Source organism: Mesoplodon densirostris, chromosome 6, assembly GCF_025265405.1.
Source record: "Mesoplodon densirostris isolate mMesDen1 chromosome 6, mMesDen1 primary haplotype, whole genome shotgun sequence".
NCBI classification, from domain to species: Eukaryota; Metazoa; Chordata; class Mammalia; order Artiodactyla; family Ziphiidae; genus Mesoplodon; species Mesoplodon densirostris.
In genome coordinates, this window is record NC_082666.1 from 10,110,293 (window position 1) to 10,138,139 (window position 27,847).

Consider the following 27,847-nt stretch of genomic DNA (forward strand, 5'->3'; position numbering starts at 1 on the left):
GTGCTCTCTCTCTGTCTCTCTTTTTCGAGCTGGAAGTTTGTTTATTTAACCCTTTTTAAAATAATTGACACTTCATTGTACACTTACTCAAACTGAAACTCAGTGAGGACTGTATTAACATCTCTTTGGTTGAATATTGGTCTTGATTTAATGTTTGTCTTTTCCTACAGAAATGCTGCTCATGGATTCTCCCTTATTCAGGTGGACAACACAAAGGTCACCATGAAAGAAATCTTGCTAAAGGCAGTGAAGCGAAGAAAAGGATCCCAGAAAATTTCAGGTGGGACAGTTAAATCATACTCTGGCAACAGAAGCTTAACCCTTTGTTAAAAGTGCTGGGTGTGGGTGTGGGTGTGGGTGTGGGTATGGGTGGGTGTTTGATGGCTGGCTAGATTGGTTCAGATGTCATTGCTGGGTTCAGTAGCAAGTGTACAGCAGAAAAGTGACTTTAAGCTGCCCCTGGGCCCAAGGAAGGGATTGGGTCAGTGACATATGTGAGAAGAATGTGTCCATGTCGCTTATGGAAGCTTCATCATTAATTTGCAATAGATTAAGACAAAACTACTTGAGCTAACTATTAGTTGGCGTAAAGCTGTCTGGAAAACTGATCTAACCCTAAATTTGAAGCACTGCTTTTAATTTCATGTTTTCATGTAGTTTTCCATGGGGGAAACTTCTGGTTGCTAGTGTTTGGGGTATAGAATAAAAGAAAACATTTTTTCCAAAATGAGGGCAACTGTAAAAAAAAATTTTTTTTTAAGATAAATCACTTGACACAAGTAGCTGTTAATCACTAATTCCTCATTACTCAATTTATACAGAAAATAAGCTTGTGGTATTAGCTGTAATATTTAAAGGATACGAGAAAAGAAAATATTCCCAATATTGAGAAATAATTATTTTGAGAAATAGCTCAAAGATTTATCACACCATAGACAACTTTAGTATAAATCAACCTATCTATGACATGTCAGATATCTTAGCTTTGTAAGCAAATGAGACTTCTTAAACACCTTTGGTTTTATGTTTTGGAAAGGGAAAAAAAGCATGGCTCAGGTTGAGGAAAATAGTTCTGTGTTCCTTTTAAGGGGAGGAATATAATCTGTTCCAGATTTAATTAGCTATCTTCAGATGAAAGCTGAAGTTTTAATAAAAGTTAGAAGAGATAACACAGTGAAGGACACGGATGAGCTGTCTCAAGGCCATATTCCAGGGGAACGATAAGAGCTGTAAAAAATGGCAGAGGAGAGCAATTGAATGGAGCAATGAAAATCTGATTCTCATAAAAAAGAGAGAGAGAGAGAGATGCTGGTAGGGGCGGTTGTAGATGAGACCTGCTAGCGTCTGCAAGCAATTTGGATGCTTGCCAGGAGTCATTGTTCACCCTCGGCTGTGGCGGCTCCGTCCAGATGTGCCAACTGCACGTTTCGGCTTTTGCCAGCTGACTGCGCCGTTTGATAACCAGCTCTCTGGATGCCCATCACTGGCCGCAGAGATAGAATTAAATGATGATGATCTTCCCACAAGTTGGGAGAGGAAACAATGCATATAAATCTTGATTTCATCTCAGCATGAGAAGTCTTTATCCATCATCACTCATAATGAACAAGTCGTTAGCTGGGATGAATGGTGTTCTGGTTTTTCCAAACACCTCTTTTGTTCATTTTTTGGGTGACTTCTATCCATTGCATGGGGGTCAAACCTCTTTGCATTTAAGGGATGATTGAAGAGGCATAGCCTCTACTTTCCCAGGGGAAAGTAGAAATTTAGGGTTCTAGGTGACAATCTAATAGCATTTAAACAGTTTCAGATATTTAAAGGTATCAAATAAGCATTCTTCTACCTTTAGGATCCTGGTTTTCTCGTCTTGTTTTTGTCCCTAAATTTTTTATATAATAGTGTATTTTATGACATATTTATTATATTCTGAGATAGCTTTATTCTGAATTGCCCAAGAGGAGATAGGACTTTTTTAACCTTCTTAATAGAAATTCTGCTGTCGCACATTTTTTAGATCATGAAAGCTCTGTGAACTCACTGGGATACAGCTGAACCAGTGTTTTTCCCTCCGTCTCCAGCCATCCCTGTCCAATTGCATACCTATTTATCTGTGTCCATCTCCAGCAACCACGTTTATCATACACACATTTATTTATGTTCACCTTTGTGTACACATCCCTGCCATTTCCATCAGAGTCTTTGCCATATCATTGGCAAAGAGTTAGGACTCGTTGTCTGAAAAACAGTCATCTGCATTATTTATTCCTTTTCATACTAGAGAAGTCAATTGAGATTGATGCATTTACATAAATTACTGTCCATTTTCTTGATCCAAAAAGCTTTTTAAAATAAGAAGCTCTTTCTATTGCTTTGTTAAGTCTGGTCTCAAGAAATAGAAGGATTATCTCCAGTTTGGAAAAGATGTTTATTTAAGGTTAACTTAGTAAAGGCAGGGTATATTTTGTGTTTTGGACCTTTGTATTGTGGAGGGGACTTGTTTTGGAGGGTGATTAATGAAGGGGAAAATCCTCCTGTCATAGAAAGAAACACAAGTAAATTTACTCAAAAAAAAAAAAAGTCTGTTAGTGCTCACAGTTGGCTGTGAAATACTTATTACTTACCCATTATGACACATGAACTTAGTCATGGACTTGGTGTCAGGAGATGCCAGGTTAGAGACACTCATTCTGCACTTCCTAAGCCTCTACCACAGTGACCCGCTCAGTCTTTGCAAGAAGGTACCTGCCATGCCCGGTGTCTGGCTCAGCCCTCTCTTCAAACAGCTTTCACCTGATTGAGCGCAGAACAGCACTTGTCTCTTTGCTACTATTATTTAATTTAAGTGAGAAGGGAGAAATAGCACTTGAGATTAGACAGCATGTGCCATGCGGGGTCAAGAGTTCTCACACTGCTTGTGCCTTAGAGGTTAGTCGTATTAGACCAGGATTTCAGAACTCCTTTCATCGGCTGACAGTGAACTCTAGCTGCTTACTCACAAACCTTTAACATCTCTCATCTTTTCTTCCCGAATGACCATACAACTCTCTGTTTAATAATAGTAAATTGAGAACTTAAACTATTTCATTATTAAATCAAGCTGTGGGCTTAATGACTGGCCTAGTCTTTAAATACTCTGTTGCCCTTCCCCCTGGCATTCCCTCACCAATTTTCATTTGTAGAAAATCAGAGGTGATAGATATTTGAGCAAAAGAATTCTTCTTTGTTTAGGTAAATAGCTTTGTCAATGGAAACCTCTAGGGTTTTAAAATATTTTTGCTTTTTATGGATAGAATATCATTACAGATACTTGCAACTGATCTAAAATTTTGACTTGCATTATTTGTAATTATTTCATCAAGTCATAACTATTTATGAACACTGCAGGTTTTTTCTATTAATATTCATGTACTGAACTTACAGTAATCTTTTCATAGTGTGGTCAGTCAGTTCTCTGCTAAGACCTATTTTATTATTATTATTATTATTTTTTTTTTTTGGCGGTACGCAGGCCTCTCACTGTCGTGGCCTCTCCCGTTGCGGAGCACAGGCTCCGGACGCGCAGGCTCAGCAGCCATGGCTCACGGGCCTAGCCGTTCCACGGCATGTGGGATCTTCCCGGACCGGGTCACGAACCCGTGTCCCCTGCATCGGCAGGCGGACTCTCAACCACTGCGCCACCAGGGAAGCCTAAGGTCTATTTTTTTAAGCCCATTTTTAAATGTCTCTTTTAAAAGTTTCTCTCCAGCTTTTCATTTTATTACTGACCTACTTGACATTTGGAATCTACTTGCATTGGCAGAAAGTCCCCATGATTTAAGAAAATTGTAAATGGAGAATCCAGTTTTAGAAGAATTAGCTGAAACTCCTTTACTAATTTTAACAGTTAGGTGGGTATGTTTTTAACATAATGAAGAGTAGCCTGTCAGGTCCCTTGATTTAACCAGTAAAATACACTAACCTGTTGTTTAGTGAGTAAAGGCCTTAGTTTGTCAAGTTCTCCTTTTATCAAGTTCATCCTCACAATCAGTGATGACCTTCTGAGCTTCTTAGTATTTTGATGTTGTTAAAATATTATTACACACCAACCTTTACCAGCCTCCTGAAGCGTGATGTTGGGTATGACAGAGGCACTTGAGAACTGGAGGTAGACCTAAATTCAGCTGTAACACTGATGCAGAAATAGAGGTATCTTTGGGTCTACAAAAGAGAGAAGGCTTCGAAGTAGGATTTTCTAAGCAGAATAGTGATCTGTATGGCTGTGGTTTCAATATTTGTTGTTATTGTAAAATGGAGGAGTTTTTCTTTATCATCTGCTGAAAGATTGAACCAGAAGCATATCAACTTTTTCTCACCCCTGTCCATTCTTGCCTTTTGATGTGAAAGACAAATTTTTATTAGTCTGAAGATCCTTTTTGAAAAGTTCTTGTAATATTGTCAATAAGACTTATGACATTCATTCCTACTTTCCCCGTACAAAATTTCACCTAGAATTTGAAAGGTAAATGTTAGCTTTGTCAAGTGAACTCCCTCTTAACATCTCTGTTTGGAGTTACAGACCACATTATTATTATTATTTTTTTTTTTTTTTTTTTTTTTTTTTTATTTTTTGCAGTACGCGGGCTTCTCACTGTTGTGGCCTCTCCTGTTGTGGAGCACAGGCTCCGGATGCGCAGGCTCAGCGGCCACAGCTCACGGGCCCAGCCGCTCCACGGCACGCGGGATCCTCCCGGACCAGGGCGCGAACCCGCGTCCCCTGCATCGGCAGGCGGACTCTCAACCACTGCGCCACCAGGAAAGCCCAGACCACATTATTGATAGCTAATTTACTGTGTTTTCACTAGATCCCTAGAATGTCACCAAGGAGATAGTCTAGTCTAGGACTTCTCAAACACTATTCCCTAAAGTACTGCTAGGAGCAGAGAGGGGAGTGAACATCTACCACAGGGTGTGTGAGGTTCTGATCTGAGGGATGGCTAATGATGACAGTATTGGATGCTCAAGTTTTATCTTAAAAATTCATGTAAGGTGTAAATATTGATCTATAATATATTTGTAGCTGTGTGTACACTCACTCATGCTCTCATGGGTCAGACCTATGCTGGGTGCAGGGAGACTGTGGTGAAGCAGATCTACAGGACCCTTGCTGAAGAGGAGCTTACATTCTAAAGTGAGAGTAAACATGAGGGGCTGAGAGAGAGAAGATGAGATGCAGGGCAGCTCACTGCTTTCTATGGATGGTCAGGGAACACCTCCCAGAGAAATTGACATTGAAATTATGACCTTCACATTTAAGCTGTGAAGAGTTGGAGAGGGGCAGTGTCTTTCAAAGCCTTGGCTGTTAAAGGCTTACTATTTTAATATAAAAAGAACATTTCAGGGCTTCCCTGGTGGTGCAGTGGTTGAGAGTCCGCCTGCCGATGCAGGGGACACGGGTTCATGCCCCGGTCCAGGAAGATCCCACATGCCGCAGAGCAACTAGGCCCGTGAGCCATGGCTGCTGAGCCTGCGCGTCCGAAGCCTGTGCTCCGCAATGGGAGAGGCCACAACAGTGAGAGGCCCGTGTACCACAAAAAAAAAAAAAAAAAAAAAAACATTTCAGATTACTTTGAAGTTAATTTACTTAACTTTCTCCCCCCATCACCCCCCCAAAAAAATGTAGTAAAAATGACCCTTGAATTCTTCCCTGTGCTAACTCCACACATCTTATCCATGAGCAAGTCCTCTCATTTTTACCTCCAGAATATGTCCTGAATTCAGTCTTTTCCATCTCCATTGGATGAATCCAGATCACCAAGACCTCACCTGGACTGTTGAAATACACCCTGGCTGCTTTTCCTGCCTCTCCTCTTGGCCCCTCCAGTCTCTTACCTACAAAGCAGCAGACAAAGAGGTTTTTAAAATATAAATCAAATTATATCTGGTCCAAACCCTTCAATGACTTCCAGTTGCATTCAGAATAAAATCTAAACTTCTAACCTCTGTGAAATACACCGAGGCCCAAAGAGGGAGTAGGATATACAGAGAATATGAACACAAAGAAAAGAATTGAAAAGAAGTACAGAGTTGATGGCTGCAGTATGACAGGAATACAGACCAGGCCCCGAGCCCAGGAAGCCAGGGTGGGGATTCGGAGCCTGTACCCAAAAGAGACCTGCTAGAATGAACCAGCAGCACCAGGGTCTCTGGCTCACTCCCTGCAACCTCACACGAGAGGCCTTACTTTCATGCCAAATAGACCTAGACAGTTATATACAAATTGTTATTTATTAACAATGTTTTAAGGGGATTTATGTGTCAGGGAGAAATTGGTCTTTCCCCAAGATCTATTCCAATGGGGTAAGAGCTGATTTATTGAGTGCCTTTGTGTACTTACAGATAGCATCTCATTTAATCTGCATAACACCCCTAGAAAGGAGATTTTATTGTGCCTATTTTATAGATGAGACTTTAGAAATGTTAAAAAGTAGGGGCAAACGTGCATCTTAGAATTAAGGAACTATGATAACTATACATGTGATCATATACTTTCTTCCCTCTCTCAGCCTCCCTTTCCTCAGTTCTAGGAGAAGTGAAAGTTACCCAAATTTCCCCAGTAAGTAAATGACATAATCTTAAATTGGAGCCCAGGCTTTTTTGACCTCAAAGCCATACTCTTTTTATTGTACCGTGTTGCTTATTAGAACCCTAATGGGAGAACAAATTTAAAATTCTGTAAACAGAAATGTTCATTGATTCTAAGATCTAAATGAATCAGGGAAGTGCAGCATTTAAAGGAACCCTGTGGTGAATCTGGATATAAAGCCAGGAATTCTTTTTGTAATTGCACAGTTTGTCTGTATTGGTGTCAGTTTTAATGTTTTATGTCTAGCTTTCTTAAAGCAACATACACCTGTCCTGAGCTGCCCTATGGAAAAGAGAAGCCCCTGTGTTTTAGATGGAGTAGCATTTTTAACACTCTTCTAACCTGAAATACTCTCCAAAGGCTGAAGTTAGCATAAGAATCTTCTGGCTGTAAAACTGAACAGAGTCCTGCCTGCTTCTTGTGTAATTGTAAAGGCAGAAAATCCAGTAACCTTTCTTCTGTGAAAGTGGTTTGCCAGCCAGAGACCCAGACATTTGCTTTCCTTACTCTGTATCCTCTTTTAAAAAATGAGGGAGGAAAGGTAAATAGGACTGTTTAAATGTTCTTTGTCAAAAAGGCAGGAATTTCTGCAGAAAACTGCTCCTCCTCATGAAAAAATAAATAGTCATGCAGATGCCACTCACACGTGGGGGTTGGATAAGAAACAAAGACCTGATACTTGGTATCCAGTAACCCAGTAGGACAATGATACAGTAAATGAGGACCGCTAAGATGTTTACAAGTCAGGAGTGACCCAGGCCGGAATCTCACAGTTACATATTCCTCCTGCCTCCTCACTCTGCCTCTTTATCTTGTTGTTTCATCTCACCTGAGCCTCCCCCTGGCTGGAGCGATCTGAGGCTCATGATGGATCTTCTTGAGTATAAAGCAGAGCATGTTAAAGATGGCATTGCAGTCAACTATTTTATCCAGAAAGCTTGGGAGTTGAGAGAATTTATTTCAAGGAAAAATCTTTTGGAATTACTTCAGAGACCCAGTTATTTTAAAAGGGTATTATGAGCTCCTGCAACCGCCACATCAGAAAACCTTGAAATGTGTCATTCGCCAGAACTACATTTGACCGGCATTTACTCTTCCTGCTAGTTGCTAATCTTTCAGAAGTTCCTCTTCCATCACAAAATCTATTCATTCACTCCATCTGGAGCAGTCACCAGCGTGGATTAGATTAAAGAAAAAGAATGAAAGGAAGAGAAAAGACATAGACTACCAAGAGGCTTTGTGCTGGTACAGGGGGCACACACATTTCGGAGTCACAGGACCTTTCCTGGGGTCCACTAGGGACTAATTCTAGAACACCACTAATTTAATAATAGCTCTTCAGGAAAAAAGAAAGAAAGAAAGAATATTAAATGTCTATATTGATTGTAAACTATATCCTGCTTTTAGAAATATTTAAAAATGTATTTTAGAATAAGAAAACTGAATGTGTAGTCGTGTACTTACCTCTCTGAGCCTTATTCCTTTCCTGAGCTGTAACGTGGGAGAGGTTGAGAAGATGAATCAAGGGCACCATACAGAAAGCTGTGTGTGCTCGAAAGCTCTGGGTTCTGAGATACCCTGTTTATTAGTTCAGCAGTCATCATCCAATGCTGCCTGCTCTGTGCCAGCCACCACACTAGAAATCAGGTGGAAAACGTGATGAGAAAACAGACTCAGAGGCACTAAAATATGGTACATGAGCTACTAAAGCAACACAGATAAGAGACTACTTAAAACCACTGGGTGAGGCAGCGGGCTGAGAAAAGATGCTCTGGAGTAAATAATTTCTTTGACAGCTTTTTTTTTTTTTTTTTTTGCTGTACGCGGGCCTCTCACTGCTGTGGCCTCTCCCGTTGCGGAGCACAGGCTCCGGACACACAGGCTCCGCGGCCATGGCTCGCGGGCCCAGCCGCTCCGCGGCATGTGGGATCTTCCGGGATCGGGGCACGAACCCGTGTCCCCTGCATCGGCAGGCGGACTCTCAACCACTGCGCCACCAGGGAAGCCCTTTGACAGCTTTTTTGAAGATTAATTAGAACTTTGCCAGATGAGTAAGCGAGAAAAACATTCCAGGCAGAGGTGTTTTGAGGTATAGCCACAAAACATAGATGTTCCGAATTACTAGAGCAGGGCTGGGGCAGAGGATACGCTGCAGAAGCTAGGCAGGGACAGAACTGACCAGGCCAGGCCTGATAGTGTACTCAAAAATAGAACTACACGGATTTACTGGGGGCAGTTATATGCAGCAGGCACTACGTAGGCACTAGGGATTTTGTAGAAGCCAAGAAATGGTCCTTCCCCTTGAGTCGCTTACTGTTTAGCTGGGGAGACAAACAAACAGCCATTCACAATACCATGCAAGTGCTGAGTGGAAACAAATATAGGGCCTGGGTGCACATTGTAGGAGGAAAGCCCTAGTCCAGTTTTAGGGAGTCAGGGAGGACTATCCTAAGCAAATGCTCCAGCTGAGACCCAAAGGGGAGTAAAAACTGGCCAAGTGAAGAGGGATGAGAAAGAGCATTTAGGCGGAAGGAGCGAAGTGAGAGCTTAGTGCCTTCTGGAAACCACAAGTGGCTCAGTCTAATAAAGCAGTAGAGTAGGAGGAGATGGGAGGGTGGGGAACGATGAGGCTCGAGTGGTCCTTTGGGACCAGATCGTGTTTGTGAACTATGCTGGATTTGAACTTTGCTCTGATGGCAGAGGGGAACCACTGCAAGGAGAGCAATATAGTGAGAATTTCTTTTAGAAAACGTGCTATGTTATAAAAATGGATTAGAGGACGCAAAACAGGAGGCAGAGACACCAGTGAGGAGGCTCTTGACTCTATCCAACGGGTGATGAGCGTGGAGGCAGTGGGTGGTGCTCAGCTCAGGAAGCAGAGGGGTGGACACCAGGGTAAAGTTGGATTTCTTTTATTCAAGCTGAATGCACAGTTTGGGGGAGAATTGAAAAAGCTTGGAGCTGCCACCAGGTCTCCTGGGGTTAATATTAAAACAAGGTGATGGGCCTCCCTGGTGGCGCAGTGGTTGAGAGTCCGCCTGCCGATGCAGGGGATACGGGTTCGTGCCCCGATCTGGGAGGATCCCATATGCCGCGGAGCGGCTGGGCCCGTGAGCCATGGCCGCTGGGCCTGCGCATCCGGAGCTTGTGCTCCGCAACAGGAGAGGCCACAACAGTGAGAGGCCCGCATACCGCAAAAAAAGAAAAAAAAGAAAAAAAAAAAAAAAAAAAAACAAGGTGGTGAAGAACAACAACAAGGTGGTGGCAAAAGATAGGCTCTTAAAGAGTTGTGTTTTTTCTTTCTTTCTTTCTTTTTTAATAAAATTAAATAGTGATTGAAAACAAAAATTTTGGAGATGTGTGAAATAAAAAATGAAGGTTCCTTCTTCAGTGCGAGCCCTTTGTTTTTTTTTAATTCACTTCACATTCAGGTGTACATATAGGCTATAAGTTTCATGTGGGCAGGACCCTGTTTTATGTTTTTTGGGTTTTTTTAAATCACTACATACCCAACATCTAGCAGAATGCCTGTCAAATAGAGGACACCCAAAAAGCGTTTGTTAAATGAACTCATGAAAAATGTATCCATGTCATTTAAAAATGACACCATACAATATGCATGATTTTGCTTTTTTTTTTTTTTACTCAATACTGTGTCATAAGCATTCTTCTATATTAGAGTGACCACTGCATTTTTATCTTTTTGGTTAAATTTATTTAACTTTGCTCTCTATTGGTGGACTTTTAGGTTATTTCCAAATTTTCAGTATTAAAAAAACATGCAGTGAACAATCTTGTGGCAGTATTCATTGCACATTTGTGCTAGGTTTTAAATATGGGATTGTTTGTCAAAGGTCTGCTTATTTAAAATGTTGAGAAAAACAAATTGCCTCTCAAAGTTTATACCCATCCTTTGACACTCCAAGAGTATGTGAGAGCGTCTCTTCCCTCCCCTACTTCCAACACTGAATGTTATCAATCTTTAACTTTTGCCAAGCTGATGGTTAGCAGTTAATATGTAGTCTCAGTTTCCATTTCTAGGTTTCCAGCATAATTAAGCATTTTAAATGCTTTTATTAGCCACTTAACCCTTCTAAAAGATAGTTCTTAAGTCACTCAGTTGTTTTAATGGGAAGAAGGATTGAGAGGAAGTCTATTTCAGAAAACTATTTTTGAGAAGTGCCCCGTAGTTTAGATACAGTTCTCCCCACCCCACCTCCCCCTTTGCAGCTCAAGCAGGTGTGTGCGCGCGCGAACACACACACGGGATGTAGGGAAAGGCACGCGTCCAGACCAGGTCATTTTGCTTGTTGCCTCCTGGCCATTTGTTCCCCAGCAAAGCTTTTTTTTTTCTGCGTTTAGAGAGAACTAGCTGGTAATTCATGAGACTGTACTTCACCTCATTTGAGACGTTATGTTGTTACCTGCTTGCTTTGTTATCAAAACTACTTTAAAAAACAGATTTTTGGTTAAATATATTAGTCTGGTACATATATATAGCACTTAGAAAACGCATCATACTGGAAATCAGAAATGTAGACAAAAAAGCTGTCACCCCTTAACAGGTTTATTTTGGGGAGGCACATCTAAGGACACGTCTGGCAGCATTATGAACAGCACTGGCACCAAGGGCAACTGTAGGGGGTTAATGGGGACCCTGCATCATTCCTTGCCATGTGCCTGGTGAGTAAACACGTAGAAGTTTGGGAATGGTGGCAAGTGAGGAAAAGGCTGCAACCAACAATCAGTGTCACAAAGTGGGGATGACTAATTTGCTGAGGAGACCATTGAGACAGATGTTTAATTAGCTGAAGTCAGAGTGGATAAATCGGGAGAGGACTGCCTATGCAGAGAGATGCCTTTTCCTTCATCTCTCATTTAACTGTTGTGGGGTTTTTTTGTCCTTACTGTTTTCTCTTTGAAGACAACATCCTCAGAAATGGGGGGAGTGTGGAAGGGAGGGTAGAGAGAAAGTAACCTGTGGTTACATTTACTGAATAGTTATTATATTCAAGAATTTTTATATTTAATCTTTACAGAAACCTTGTGAGATGGGCATTATCTCTTTTCTGTGGTCGAGAAAACTGAAGCTGTGTGCGTATATGTTGTGTATGTGTATGTGTACATACCTGTGTGTGTTACTGATGAGTAATGTAGATGAGATATGAACCTAGATCCCTTAATTCTTGAGCCCATTTTTTTTCCCCTGTACCACAGCTTCCCCACTTAAAATGTAATGCAGATGAGAGAACTTTTTGGAGTAAAGGTAATAGTCTGTATATTGTCAGGAGCTGATGTCACAGGTATATGCATTTGCCAGAACTATCAAATGGTACTTGTAAGATGTGTGCGTATCATTGTATGTAAATTTTACGAAAATATAAAAAAAGATTCTTAAACAAATGTTGAGCACCAGTTACTGTTATGCACACTGAAGTGTTCAGGGGTGAATGTACTGACACCTGCCCCTTGCTCTGAAATACACTTTTTTAAAAAAAGCTGGACTGATGGGTAGATACGTGATAAAGCAAATATAGTAAATGTTAATAGTAGGATCTAGGTGGTGGTTACATGGATTTTCAGTGTACATTTCTTTCAACTTTTTTGTGGTTTAGAAATGTTCATAATAAAATAGGAAAGAACTCATTAAAATTACAAATATATAATTTAAATTCTGCTCATATTAATATAAATTTCTGAACTTACAAATATATGTCCTTATGGCATAGAAAACACTAATCTTCGTTTTGTAGGATGTTTTATCTTTCATTACTTCATATGTTAAATATCTTTGAGATCACAGTTTCTTCCATTGACCTCTGGTTTTAAGTAGCATGTGGAATTATGAATATAATAATTGTTACCACTTACTGAATATTCAAAATTTGCTAGGCAATCGGCCAAATGCTTTTTTAAAAATTATCTCAATTAACCTTAAAACAACTGTTTGAATTGGGTGTGATTTTTGTTTTATAAAGGAGAAAACTAAAGCTCAGAGAAGTTGCAGGACTTGTCCAAGGTCATAAGTAAGCTGGGAGCTGGGACTTAAACCCAAGTCTATACTCCTAACCACTGTGCTGTACTTCTTCCCATTGGCAAAGGTTACAGGGTCCACAGCTCAGTGGAGGCAAGTATGCTTTTCTCCCTAGAGAGATGAGTGCACCTACTTCAGCTGGATGTGGCAGCGTGATTCGATGGAAAGGGCACATAGACTTTGGAACCAGACCAGCCCAACCAAGTCCCCACCCCAGCTGTACCTTTCACACAAGCTGTGAAGTTAGCAAGTGAAACCTTTCTAACTTCAGTTACCTTTTCTGTCAATAGGGATAATACTACCTACCTTGCAAGGTTGTTTTGTTGACTAAATACATGTAAAACACTCAATCAGTACTGAGTACTCAGTGAGTATCAGCTGCCTTTATCCCTATCGCCACTACCACACTAGGCGTACTGTAAAACCTGGCTTTTTAGGACTTATTTCCTTTCCTACCCATATGACTTGGCCTTTGCCTGTACTTTTTGTTTTCCAGTGAATTAAGTCTGTAGAAAGCTTATACCCTGTGATAGAACCAGTCTTTGAATTTGTTTGGATATGGATCTGCTGGAAGCACCCTTTACATTGAACAAGGAGAAAACTAGATCCAGAGAGTCAACTGTAATGATTTTTGACTAACAAAACCCAAACCATATATGTAGGGGTGGGTTAATGATCACAGGGCTTATTCATCATATAGCTTATATCAGCAAATTTAATTTACTATGCAAAGATTCTAGAGACAAAGTGAACAAACTATAATTGCCTGTAACAAACATGGTTACAAGTGATTTTTACAAGCGTTTGTATTAACAGTGAGTAGCTCACAGAGCCTGTTGCTTCTTTTCAGAAAACATTTAAAAGAAAATAGAATTAAATACCAATATGATTTTTGAGTGAATGATTACAGACAGAGAGGTTTGGGGTGCCGCCTCCACCCCTTGATTCTCTCCACCAGGAGTCTTGATCTCCCCCAGAGGAAGTGGAAGACCCTCTTTCTTCCGGCAGGCCATTAGTGTGTTCATCCTGTTAGTAGCTGTGAGGAAAACTCTTCCTCTGCCAGGACTGAGTTTAGACACTTTCCGTGAGAAACCATCAGTTGAGAACAGTTACCCCACCACAGAAGGCTTCTCCAAGACCAGCCAGGGACCTGAGACACCTACTCCTTTCTCACTGCTTTCCGAGACCTGGCAGTGGAGCTGGTCTTTCCCCATAAACAATTTAAAAGGCAGTGTTAAGAATTTCAGTAACTACTTTCCATAATGAGCTTTTCCTTTTTGAGTACATCACAAATACCGGACTTTCTGCAACAGCTCTAAATGCATTAAGAAAAAAGAAAAATCGTCTTCAGTGAGGGCATTTCTTTTTCTGCCTTACAATGACAGTAATGCCCAGAGACAAAGATGGCTTCAGGGCTTCCCTGGTGGCGCAGTGGTTGAGAATCTGCCTGCTAATGCAGGGGACACGGGTTCGAGTCCTGGTCTGGGAAGATCCCACATGCCGCGGAGCAACTAGGCCCGTGAGCCACAACTACTGAGCCTGCACGTCTGGAGCCTGTGCTCTGCAACAAGAGAGGCCGCGACAGTGAGAGGCCCGCGCACCGTGATGAAGAGTGGCCCCTGCTTGCCACAACTAGAGAAAGCCCACGCACAGAAACAAAGACCCAACACAGCCAAAAATAAAAATAAATTAATTTAAAAAAAAAGATGGCTTAAAATCAGGAGAAGACATTGGAGTGGCAGTGGAGGCAGGGCTGGGGAGGACGTATTGGCACCTCCTTCGCTCGTTACCTAGCTCCTGATCACGGCAGGCCAGTCAGCAAGATGCGTAGACTCGACTGTGCCAGCAAACTAGTTTTTTCCAATAGAAAGCCAGTGAGATGTGATTAAAACCCAACTGCTGCAAAAGATACAAGGTGGTCTGTTGGAACTCCTCAATCTTCCCCAAAACTGTCACCACATAATCATCGAAATACCAAATCATAACCCCCGCTTTCCCCCACCCTTTGTTTGTGGCACACTGCCTTTAATAGAACAACGTGAATTACGATGAAGTTAAGACGAAGTGTGATTTAAGCCTGAAAAATCCCGAGGGTCCTGCAGACCTCTCGAGCCCAGTGTGTTCAGCACCAGACTCATCACTCAGTAAATGTTTATGGAATCTCTACTGTGTTGCAGGCAGTGGTGAAGAATGACCGGGCCGGTTCCTAGAGAGCTCTCACCCCAGTGGGGAGATGGCCAATAAAAAATAAGCAAGCCAACAAGATACATTTGATAGGGAATCTTACTTCCAGCTTTCAGTCTGTCCTTTATCTGACAAAAAGGACCCAGTTTTGTGAATTGAAGGGAGTTCGTCTCACCCCCAGCACAGGGCACTACCTCAGTCTTTCCACTTCAGCAGGTCGTTTCCATGCACCTCCTAATTGGCTAACAACACCCCTCCCTGGTGCAGGGAGAAGTGGACAGGGCAGCAAGAGCTGGGTGAATTCATGAACACTGAGTGACTCCATCCAGGACCACAGTGGAAATTAAGAGACACAGGCCATATCTCAGCCTTGGAAGCTAGAGAGAACGCTGTCCCTCAGCCACTCAGCCTAGTATCAGAGGTGCCATGGGCCTCTCCCCAGTAAGTTCCTAATACGTCGGTCTCGCCAGATGTTGGTGAGTCCCTTACTAAGGCAAAGGATGAGAACCCTCCTTTCCTTTGGGAGACAGCTTAGGATAGGGGTGGCAAGCTTTCATTTGAGTAAAAGGAAAGCCCTTCGTGGAGAAAAATGGGTTCCTTTTGGTTTACCAGCCCTGGACCTGACCAGCACCATAGCTGGCCCAGAGGTGGTGGCGAACACATTTTGTGGAATGAACTAAGGAGAAGTAGCAAAAGCCAGTCTGCAGCCTACCGCTGCTTCACTCCCTCCAGCCCAGACCCAAGGCTGCCCACTTTCTATTTGGGAATGGATTCACTGCTCTTTGATTATTGGAGGTCAGACTTCCTTAGAGAATCAGATCATTGAATGAAAATGTAAATATCATAAAAATGAAATGCAATGCAGATCAGTCGAAATTAGTGTTACCTCCCAGGTTCCCTTACTAACCTGGGTCTCTAATGAGTGCTTTGGGAGCCAGAGGAGTTACCCAAAACAGACGTTTAAGTATTGATAATCAAGTAAGGGTGCCCTGTGGGAGGAAGCTACTGCCCACACTGTATTACAGGAAAGAAAGAAAGGAAGGGAGGGAGGGAGGGAGGGAGGGAGGAAAGGAGGAAGAAAGACACTTTCTAAAGAGGGGTGGGAGAGGAGAGGAGAGGGAGAGCAAGCACACGTTAAATCCTCACCTTAGGTAGCGGCAGTTAATAGATGCTGTCTGATATTTATAATAATATTAAAAACGACTGAATAGGAATGCTAATAAAGAATGTGAAAGTGAGTACCAGAAGAAACAGCCAAAAAAGTTTAAACTAACTACCAGTAAGGAAGGACTCGGGGATGGGCAGGGAATTAACTGGTTTTTATTATAGGACTTATATTATAACTATAAAACTGTAGATACAGGTTACTTTGCTAAGAGTAAGAATAGTTTTTTAAAATTTGTAAACAGAAGACAGCTTACTTTCAAATTCTAGAGCTTAGAAAGCTTTCTCTTTCTTCCCTTTACCTACATGGACTTCCTCTATTTGGAAACTTCCTTTCTCCTAGAAGCCACAATCCATTTCATTGTATTGGATGTCAGTTTTCTATGAGAACATCGTTATTAAATATTTGCTTCCCCTTGTAAACATTTCCAAACCTTTTAAGACCAAAATGTTATGTGAGCATAACCATTATATTGTGATTTTGCCAACATATTTTGTCTCTGTGACCTGTTTTTTCCATAGGTTAAAAGCACTAGCTATTAGCTGAGTACTCCGTCCCATTCTAAGAATGACTGGTATCTCAGATATAAATGAAAACAGCTGCTTTTCCATGACATTGGAGTCCCAAACCGCTGTCACATGTACATTTGGACACTTTTTTTCTTCTCTTTTTTCCAATTGAGACAAAAATTAGTTTACTGAATCTACTAATCTGGTTAAGTGTATCATCTCACTTCTGTGGAGAGGTGGAAAAGAGGTCGTAGAAAAGCCCATTGAGCTAGAATGTAGCTGTCCCAGAAGGCTCGAACTTACTTAAAATGAAAACCCTGTAATGAGACCCTTCTTCTGTGCCAGGTCCATAAGGGCCTGGCAGGGCCGCTGCACCACTGCTGCCTTTGCCCGTGAGCTGGAGCCTCGGCTGACAGCCATTTTTCTCTCTCCAGCTGAAGAGATTGTGGAGTGCCACCCCGTTGTCTCCCAAAAGCCTGAAGCAGTGCTCTCTCCTCCTCTGCAGCCCTTGGAGGATTTATTTCAGGGTATGGCTGTTGTAGAACACAGGAGCAGGCTTCCTTTATTGACTTAAAGCTGGCCCTCTCACTACTAGTTGGGTGACCATGGTCATGTCATTCTCCCATTCTGAGCTCCTTTGCTTTAGTTTGCTCTTCAATAAAATAGGTCACAACTAGATCACAGGCTGCTGGTTGGTAGTCTTAAATGAAGCTTAATACCTGGGTTCTAGAAACACCTCCCTGGTTCCACTCTTGCTCCTGTTACTCTTTCTAGCTCTTTGGTGAGTTTCTTAGCTTGTTTGAACTTCATTTTCCTCATCTATAAATGAGAATAATAATAGTATCTTCTTCATGGCATTGTTGTGAGAATTAGAGATCCATGTCAAACACCAAGCACTTAGCTGTTATTTATTACTCGGTAAATATTAGTCCTGTCCCCTCCCTTCAATTTCACTGTTACGAGACCCAGTCATACTCAGAATTTTGTAATATAACGCTTTTTTTAATGCATATGACTGCTTTGAGTCCTGGTTCAGCAGAGACTGGCTGCTAAAGAACCAGCTCAAATTTAGTCCACATTAGGTATGGCCCAGAATGTGTACATCTGTCTGCCCAGCTGCTCATTTGAGCTTTTCCAGGGGTCTGAGGCCCCTTGTCAGAGAAGCAAAGCATCAGTGAGAACATAGGTGTGCACATGTAGGAATGACCTAGCATTCCTCTGGAGCGCTTTGCATCTGGGTCTGGATAGCCAGAAGGGTTAAAAGCTGGAGAAACTTTTGTCATAAATTTTGTCTTCAGCAGGACTTCCCAGGGAACATCAGACTTGAGCAGAGAGGAAATGCTGCTTGGCCTCAGAGTCAGCTGAAGGAGACAGGAGCTGCAGTGGAAGCTGCTGGATTCACTGTTATTAGCAAGGCAAATGGAAAGCCAGCAGGGCAGCCCCGCTCCAAGATAATAGATCTAACAAAAGGGAAAACTCCCAGAAAGGAAAATGGCTGGCAGCCAGGACTCCTCGACCTCCTCCACTGCCACCCTTTCCATTGCATTTGCCTTTTTGTTTTGTGTGTTTTAGCACAAGGAGAAGCATATTTTAACATCTTAGGTTATAAGTCACAATTGGCTTTGAGGATGTATAATTCAGCTTCTTACCTGTTTGATGGCTTCAGAGTTGACATGGTAAAGTGTGCAAAATTGTATTAATATAGTAATAAATAGTTGCCATTTATTGAGCTCTTACTATGTGCCAGGCTAAGTGCTTTACATACATTATTATCTCATTTAATCTATAAAACAACTTCATGAGTTAGTAATTATGATTATCTCCAATTTAGAGATAAAGAAACAGTGCCTAGAGCACTTGAGTAATTTCCCAAGGTCTTTTCTCTTTAAGATTTTTTTTTTTATCAAGGTAACATTGGTTTATAACATTATATAAGTTCGTGTGCAACATTATATTTCTACTTCCATATTCACTACAGCGAGCTCCCCACCAGAAATTTAGTTTCCATTTATCACCATACAGTTGACCTTCTTTACCTGTTTCACCGTCCCCACCCCACTTCCCCTCTGGTAACTCCTATTCTGTTCTCTGAATCTATGTGTTTTTGTTTGGTTTGTTCATTTATTATTCTGTTTGTTTGTTTTTAAATTCCATGTATGAGTGAAATAGTACAGTATTTGTCTTTCTCCGTCTGACTTATTTCACTTAGCATGATACCTTCAAGGTCCATCCATGTTGTTGCAAAAGGCAAGGTTTCATCTTTTTTATGGCTGAGTAGTATTCCATTGGGTATTTATATATCCCAAGATCTTAAAGCTTGGTGGAGCTGGGATTTGAACCCTGCCGTTAAAGTCCTACCAATCCAGTGGAAGGTATTGAGGCAGGAGCCCACTTGGGTATTATGGAGCCAGACAGGGTACTAGCAATAAGAAAAATGCTTAACTAAGGCTTGTGTCCTGACTTGAAGCACAGCCCTAGTTGGTACAGTGGTGGTTAGAAGGAAGGTGGATAGGCAGAGAGGAGCTGGGTTGGCAGGTGGAACCGATCTCTGAAGGGTCTGACTCCCCAAAACGGAACAGGGCAGATGGGCAGTCCATACCCGAGGACCACAAAGACTGAGGGGGAACTGCAGGCAGCAAGGACCAGGGAAGGAGACGATGCTCTCAGCATCCAGGGACAGCAGTACAGAGCCGTGTCCTGAGAGGGTCAAGTCACAGAGGCAACACGTGAGCAAAATTCCTGTTGTCAAAATTGCCCCTAGGAAAAGAAATTCTTAAAAATGGCTGTCAGGGCTTCCCTGGTGGCACAGTGGTTGAGAGTCTGCCTGCCGATGCAGGGGACACGGGTTCGTGCCCCGGTCCGGGAGGATCCCACATGCCGCGGAGCAGCTGGGACCGTGAGCCATGGCTGCTGAGCCTGTGCTCCACAACGGGAGAGGCCACAACAGTGAGAGGCCCGCGTACCGCAAAAAAAAAAAAAAAAAAAAAAAAAAAACAGGCTGTCAGAGGCCAACATGCTGTGATTTTTCTCATTAAATCCAACACAGCTAGCTTTTTTCACTAGCATTAGAACAGATGAAAACTAAAAGTACATATATATAAATACTAAAATCAAACTTGGCACAGAAAGATGCTCACACTGTAAGAGGAACTGGAAAACTGAGACACCACCATCCACCTGGTTAATTCAGTTAGTCGTTCATCACACATTTACCAAGTCTCGTAGTTGCAAAGATGAATAAGACTGTTAACCTCACACTCGCTCTCCTGGGCCTCAGTGAGTCACGGCAAGTGGAATTCTCCAAACTATTTCAGGTGTTGTCTTGGTCATGTCTCCACCTCTTTTTCCCCTTATTTTTTATCAAGCACATGTGGTTGAATTCAGATAAATTACATGTATAATTTATGAACAAGGAAATCCAGGCAGGTGGGTGGCATCTGGGCAGGCAGGATTTTCAGAGTGGCACACTGAGAACCTAGCAGGACACCAGGCCTGGGGGCAGGGTCCTGAGCAGTGCTGGGCCAGGATCAAGGGCAGTTAGTTACCTGAATGAGACAGGAAGGCCAAGGCTAGAGTAAAAAAAAGGAAGCCTTGACTTTGGTTGGCCTGGAATTGCAGAAATCCTCTTGCCCTGGAGCAGAGCCCGCAGGTGAGAGGACTGTGAAGTGGGACAACTTTCTGCCCGTTGTGGAGGCCAGATTAGACTTGGGGAATAACCGCAGGGGAGGGATGTGGATTTGACAGGCTGGAGGAACAGGCGGTGTGGGCACAGGGAACGCACAGCAGTGACGTGGAGGTGGGAGACCACGGAGTGTGTGCACCAAATAGGAGACCAGTTTGGCTGGATCACAGAGGACATAGAGGAGCAGGAAAGTGAGATGGATCGACTGTTTGGAGGGCAGGGTGAGGAGTTGGCCCTGGGGAGCTTTGGAACCGATTGGAAGCCCGGAAGTGATAACCTTCAGAGTTTGACTCCAGAGAGCAGCACCCTCTGACAATAGGGTGGGGAATGGATGGCTGGAGGCCAGGAGGCAGGGTGGGAGACCGTCACTGCGGGCTGGGTAATAAGCACGCCAGGGAGGCTTGGTGAGTGGGTAGTGTCTGCAGAACTTGGGGGCTGACCTAACGTCAGCAACAAGGAGGAAGGCTGGATAAGAAGTACTCCAAACTTGGGAGGCCTTGTTCACTGTGCAGAATCCTCAAAGGCCAGAGTCAGTGTTACTCATCTTTGCATCTGTAGCGTCTAGCTCAGGGTGTGGCACGTGGTAGGAGTTCGTAGATGTTTGATGAGCAACTGAGTTAATTCATTGGAAGACTTGTGGTGTCATCACTGGAAACCCAGGTACAAGGAAAAGGTTTGAGAAGGGAAGGGTAACAAGTTTATAGTTGATTGTCCTATAAAATTAGAAGCAAAAACATGCTTGGAGTTCTTTCCCTTCCCACAAGGCAGGCTCAAGCCATTCACTGTCAGTGGTGCTTCCTTGGGGCGTTGGTGGAGGCCTGCTGTCCCGCCCAGGACTAGACCCCCCTTCCACCAGGGCAGCTGGCACCAGCTTTGTTTACAGAATGCTGTCACTCCCGGGGCCTCACTGCATCTGCTCAACAGCCTGTCAAGTACATACAACTATCATCCTCATTTTACAGAGGAGGAGACTGAGGTTCAGAGAGGGTATTATTTACCCAAGCCAGTCTCGGGCGTAAGCAGATTTGAAGGGAAGCCTTCAGATTCCACTGTATCATAGCAAAGTCTGACGACTGAAAACAGTTGGCCCTAAGCTTGCTTTCCATTGACTCAGGTTGGAGTCACTGCTTTATATAACTCAGAAAGGGCTGCGGACGAATGAAGTCTCCTTTCTGTTCGCTCCTTTTGTTTTCGTTCTTAGGTGCTTGTGACTAAATTCACTAATTTCGCTGCTGTCAAGGCTGTGTTAAGGAAAATGGGTTTGAATTGCTGTGGTTTTTGAGTACTGGGCTGGATGTCAGAAACCTTTGCCATCACGGGAAATCCTGTCACTCTGGATTTACTATCTGTTCCCCACAGCTGAATTCCTCAGCAGTGTGATTTAGCACCCTGGCTCCCCATCAACCAGTTTTGGCATTTATTTGAATGCATTACCCCACTTGTTTCCATAAACTATTTTACAATTGTTTAAAATAAATGACTGTTTATTTCCACAAAAACCATCTGTATTTCTTTACAGAGCAACAGATAACTGTATGTAAAATTTGGTAATGTCACAGTGACTCAAGTTAAGAGAAACAGATTGGATTGAAAAATTGGATGCTAAGGGACAGTGTTAAAGATTTCCATTCTCTCTAACAAGTGATATCTGGATTTGAGGAAGAAAAAAATGTTTCTTTTTTTACAAGTAATATCTGGACTCCTTTCTCCAAAGGGAAGTGCATCCACACCAGCTAGATGGTGACAGGTTATGGACTGTTAGCACTCCTCAGGGTGGTGAAGTGTCTGGCCCTTCCAGCACCCTCCCCGCCTGAGCTGGTGTAAGAGAGTCTCCTTTCCAGTGGCTTCCAGCCTTTTCCAAGTTCTAAAGTTTTAGGTTGCCCAGGCTTTACCTCTTCTCGTTCTGATGTTAGTGTGTTCCATTTAGGCTTGTGTGTGGTAGCTCAGATCACTCTGGTAGGAAGCATGTTAGGACAGGTTGCTGTGGCTGGAGAAGGCAGGCCTTCATGAGGGAATGGCCTGATTGGGAGGCGGGACTGGCCCATGTCAGTGGGGATCTTCCATTCTCCAGCCAGTGTCCAAAGCTTGATCCACACTAGTTCCACCCATCCCCAGGAAACCCAGTCAGATTTGGGGCACTATTGGGAGTCTCCAGACAGAGGGGACATTGGGAGTCAGACGGAGGTAGAGCCTAGGAGCGAGAGATGATCAGGATGGTAGGCAAGCAGGCTGGGCTTCAGGCTAGTCACCAAGTATTCACTAACAGCCCTTGTACCGTGGCCATCCTAGGAATGCAGGGATACGAAAATGTGCTCCCACCCTTGACTTGCATGCAGCAAGTACAAGAAACAGGCCCACGCAGAGCTCTTTTCAGTATGAGTAGCACAGAGGAGTCCCGAGGCAGTGGCACCTGAGCAGAGTTTTGACTCCTCAAGGAGAGAATGAGTGCTAGAAAACTGAAGTAGAGGGAAGATTATTCCAGACAGAGGGTTGAAATGACATAGTTTTGGAGGATGTTTCTGGATTATTATGTCATTAGGTGGTAGATGAGACCAATGTGGCAGACCTCTAGAGGTTCCAGCCCCCTTCTGGAGAACTAGAAGCACCCCTGCCCCCCCCTCCCAGTGCTGCTTGGAAAGCAGAGGCAGCAACCTAGACGCATGACTTATTGGATCTTTGGAACAACTCTAAGAGGTAGGTTCTGTTATTATCCCTCTTTTACAGATGTGAAAGTAAGGCACAGAAAGGTTAAGTGAATTGCCCAGGGTCACACAGCCAGTAAGTGGTAGAGCTGCGGATTCAAACCCAAGCAGTCTGGCTTATAACCCTTACACCATACCCTCTCAAATGTGGTGGGTTCGGCAGAGGTTGCAGAGGACTCCCTAGACACACGTACACACAAATACACACACAATATTGAGCCTAGGGCAGGAATCATATCAGACCTTCTCCCAACACCTGGGCTGCAGGGATGGACTGCTGACACACCACCTCTTGTCTCAAAGCCTGAATGGAGGAAGGCATCAGGACTGCTGTAGAGGGAGGTTGAGGAGGCCAGACAGAGACAGTATGGGATCACTCTTTGTTTTCCACAGTACCATCCAGAATCCATGAGGAGGACAGGGCAGGCATAGCTGTCCAGACTGGGTGGGCAATCTGACCCTTGGTTTGTGGTCATTGGCTCTCTCTGTGAATGGCCTCTGGGCGCCAGCAGCCCAGCCTCAGATCTCCAGTCATCTTCACCTTTGCTGCCCAGCTCCTTTGAGCAGCTTTGGAAACCTCTGTGGTCCACTCCGTGGCTTGACTTAGGACCACAGGAACTCCTAAACAGGCTCTCTGCCATTTTAGTCCCTGGCTCCCGAACTGTTCAGGTGTCTCCCCAGCAGCCGCTGAGCCCACATGATCTGGGAGGAGGCTCTAGGGGCCACAGTCCCTAGTCTGATCCTGCTGGAATCATCTCTAAGATTGTTCAACCTCATTTTTTAAAATTGGATTTTTATTGACAGTAGTAATGCTAATCATATGCCCACAGTCAAAAAGCCAAACAGATAGAAGTCTATAAAGTAAAAAAAAAGTAAAAGCCTTCATCTTTGCTACTGCTGCATCCTGCACCCAAGGTAATTCTAAGGTAACAGAATAACCGTGAGAACAGTTTGGTACATATCCTTCCAGTTTGTGTGTGTGTGTGTGTGTGTGTGTGTGTGTTTTCAACAAATGTACATGCACACAAATATAAATGCACATATATAGCTTGGGTTTTACTTTATTAAAATGGAATATATACTATATATTCCATATCTTTTTAAATTTAATAATGTATCATAGAAATCTTCCCATGTCTTATTAACTTAGCTTAATTTTTTTTAACAGCTCCATAGCATCCCAGTGTACAGATACACCGTATTTATTTGATAGTTTCCTACTGGAGGATATTTAGATCATGTGCACTTTTTACTATTGAAACAGTGCTGCAGTGAACATCTTTGAACATACATCATTGTGTGCTTGGAGTAATGTTTCTTAGGCTAGAGTCCTTCATTGGTCAAGGTTGTTCAATTTTAAATGCCACCTTGTTGAAGTCATTCTATTTAACAGAGATTATTAAGCACGTACAAAGAATCTGTTGCTGTGCTGGAGCTCTGGGAATAGAGTTAGGTTTTTTAAAAAGCCCCTCCACCCCCATCTTCAAAGAGTGCCCTGATTGAGAGGCCGGGGGAGAACAACAAAAAATAGACAGCAATGCTTCTAATCCAGCCTGCTCCGGCCACTGAGAGGAACACGGCCCGAAGGAGGTTGGGATGAAAGAGCTCTTAATTCCGACAGGGAGTCAGACAGGGCTGCAGAGAGGAGGGAGATGCCCAAAGGTGTGCCTCCCGACTCCTCCCAAGAGCCCTTCTGCAAGGCTGGATGTTCAAGAAGAAATTTGTTCTAAAGAATTATGATGCTCCTGCATTTTCTCCTGCACAAAGAAGGAAATCTCAGCCGTACGCCCTTTCCTTTCCTCCTCTTGGCACTTTCTGATTGATGGTTGGAAATGATGGCAATACATAAACTATTTTTCCTTTTATTTTATGACCTGGTAATAGCAGTAACATATTTCCAGTAAATGTTTTCTATCGCAATAAAAAAGTTGTAACAGGACTAGAAATGGGTATAGTTAAACCCTCAAGAAATCACACTTTCAGAGCTGTGGATTGAGGCAGTAACTCTGTAAATCATTTAACTTAGAAAAAGGCCCCCTCTCCCCGCGACAAAATCAGGGCAAGCGGATGGCGTTCACGTGAAGTGCCCGGCAGATGGGTGCCCGCCATGGGGACTGAGGGGCTCTCAGTTTCAACCCCCTCATGTGAGACCAGCTACCCACCCTCTCTTCCTCCTAGTTTCCCACCCAACGTCTTCACTCCTTTCTGAACTGATAAATGATCTCTCGACCTTACAATTGTTTTTTTTAACCCAAAGATCAAGAGGATTATAGAATGCTCTTTCTGGAACACAGCATAGCGGTGTGGTTAAGAGCACAGGCACTGGAATCACACACCTGGATTCTTCTGGCCTCGCTGTGGACACGTGACTTAGCCACAGTGTTTTTTCCTCCTCTGTAAAATGGGGATTAGAATAGGGCCTACCTCATTGTTTTATGATTCGGAAAGCTAATGCACGTAAAGGACTTTGTTAAGGGCCAAGGAAGTCCTCAATGTCAGTCACTATTGTTATTTTCTAAAAGGGCAAATTGATGATTTTGTTAAAATTTGCATAGTAGTATACAGCTGGCATTTATTGACTGCTTATTATGTCCTAGGCATTGTGTTCTGCATAATCTTTGCAATTACTCCACGAAGGTTTAGATCAACTAACTTGCCCCCTGTCACAGAGCTTTTGTAAAAGAGCCAAGATTTTAACCCAAGTCTTTCTAACTCCAAAACCCACACTTAAACCACCACATGTCCACCTTCTAGGATTAGATATTCACAGCAGGAACAGAGGTGGTTACACTTTTTGTCTGTTTTTGTTTTGAGCAGTGAGTTTCAGTTTTATTTGGGGACCTTACTCTCTCCCCTGGGTGACAGCCTCTCAGTTCTGAGGAACTGCTCTGAAGAGGTACTGGAGGAGCCAGGCAGGATATATAGGAATTTTTTGGCTGGGAAATACAAGTAGTCGTGCAGACATCTTGGTAAAAGATTACTGCTAATCACAAAACCAGATATATCTAGATGGTTACACTTTGAATAGTTCTGCCTCACACCAGACATGTCCTCCTTTGGCTGGTAAAGATTTGAAGCTGATAATGCTGAGAGCCTGTGCTCTCAAGACTCCAGGGCCAGGCAGAAAAGAAAAGAAACATTTCCTTTCCCTAATTGTAGGCAGAGCCGCCTGCTCCTCAGCTGATGCTTGTTTAGGCTCTGTTACTCCTAAGAGGATGAATGGCTGCCGCTTCTGTGTATCTGGTGTCCTTAAACGCGCTCTAAAAATTAGTCCTTTCCCAGCCTTTGTCTTTAATTTCTGATTCTAGCTGACACCTTCATTAATGGTCTGGTGCAAGCTTTCTGTCGACTTGAAGACTACTGTGTAAAAATGGTTTTGCTGTCCTATCAATAATGGTCATAATTTCCCCAATACTCTCATCAGCAGTGAATTGAGTCTTGCAGCAAAGGAATGGAAACCCCAGTGCAGTGGTTTTAAAGTGATTTGTCTTGCAGACGGCGTCCTATTTCAGTAAAATCAGGTCAGTGCTGCACTGCTGGGTCAGATGTAAGTCTGATACAAATTAGTTGGAGGAAATTGATCATTCCAACCTTAGGTTATTTTTAGCTTCTGTAGCTTTTTAATATCTCTTTTTCTTTGTTTACATTTGCTTTAATAAAGTTTAATCATCATTGTCTCCTCAGTTTCAACCAAGCCTTTGATAAAAGGAAAGAATGCTGTCTCCCCACCCCATAGAAGCAGCCTTCCCTTCACAGTTTTGGGGTTTGCTCCAGTTATACCATTGTTTAAACACTTAAACCCACTCCTGCTCATCCTCTCTGGCCGGCCCCCTTTCTGGGGTTTGTTTATTGCACAAACTGACCCCTTGACCAGTCTGTTCTTCATTGCTATTGAAAGTTAATGGGGGCAAAATTGCATTCCCAAACATTTGAACCTGAAGTGGCCAGGGCCGAACTTAGTTGATCTCTGGTGATCGGTTCAATTTAGTTACGATTTTTTGCCATTAGGCTGGGGCTGAATGATGGTGATTTGGCTGAGGCCAAATGTCTGAAGAAAATTGGCTCTCTGATAAGAGTGCTGTTATCAGAGGGGGCTACCTTCTCATTTACATTTAGATGAGTATTGATTATTTATTTACTCAGAGAAGTGAGATTCGTTTCCAATCTTATCTTTCTCCTCTCTGCTTGTCAGCAGAAAGAGAGATAGAGCTCCTGACATCAGGCCAAGATAACAGCACTTTGTAGTAAAGATAAAAGTTGGAATGGGCCTTTTTCTAGTCTTGACTGAAAGGATAAGTTTTAAAAATTAGAACTGATGGGTCATGCTTTCAAAACCTTTCCTGAAGGTTTTGCAGTTTAACTAGGCGGGAGAATTGGTTTATTGGAACAGCCTTGGTCTTTTCTTCTTTTGTAATAGGAATGGTATTTAATTTGATTATATTTGGCTGTTTCACTGAGAGCAAATTATATATTGGCTTTTTAGAGGAGGATAAAGTGTGACCTTATTGTCATGTCAGCATGTTCTTTTTTTATTATTTAAATTCCAAATTATCCAATCCAAGCCTGGGCGGGAGTATAAGCTACTAGTGGTTATCACTTGAATATGATTCGGTGCTTGTATTAAGATCAAACAGAAAATGATTACAGTCACCCCTAGAGGAAGAGCTGTCAGCGATGGAGCTGACACTAGATGCGAACATTTTAGCGTAGCTGATGTTAGGGCTGAGCCCTGATATTGACGGCGTCAGCTTGTCGGTGATGGCTTTGGCTTTAGCTCAGTGAGGGACTTGGGACTCAGCCGGCCCCTGCCATAGAGCAGACAAGGCTTGGTACGGCCTGCCGAGCGGACCTCCCTGCCACCAGTCTCCTCAAGCCCGTTGTTGGCAGTGCCGCCAGGAGAAGTGTACCAAAGTATAAAGCTGATTGTGTCACTCCCCTGCTCTGTGAGC

General features: G+C 43.0%; 1 protein-coding gene across 5 annotated transcripts in view; it reads left to right on the forward strand.

The window, feature by feature from the left end:
• MAPKAP1 (MAPK associated protein 1) overlaps positions 1-27,847 on the forward strand; it is a 235,332-nt gene that overhangs the window by 138,185 nt on the left and 69,300 nt on the right. For all 5 annotated transcript variants that reach the window (XM_060101586.1, XM_060101587.1, XM_060101588.1 and 2 more), the window contains one exon: positions 171-280. In XM_060101586.1, the coding sequence (XP_059957569.1) occupies positions 171-280 (110 nt within the window). The remainder of the gene's footprint in view (positions 1-170; positions 281-27,847) is intronic.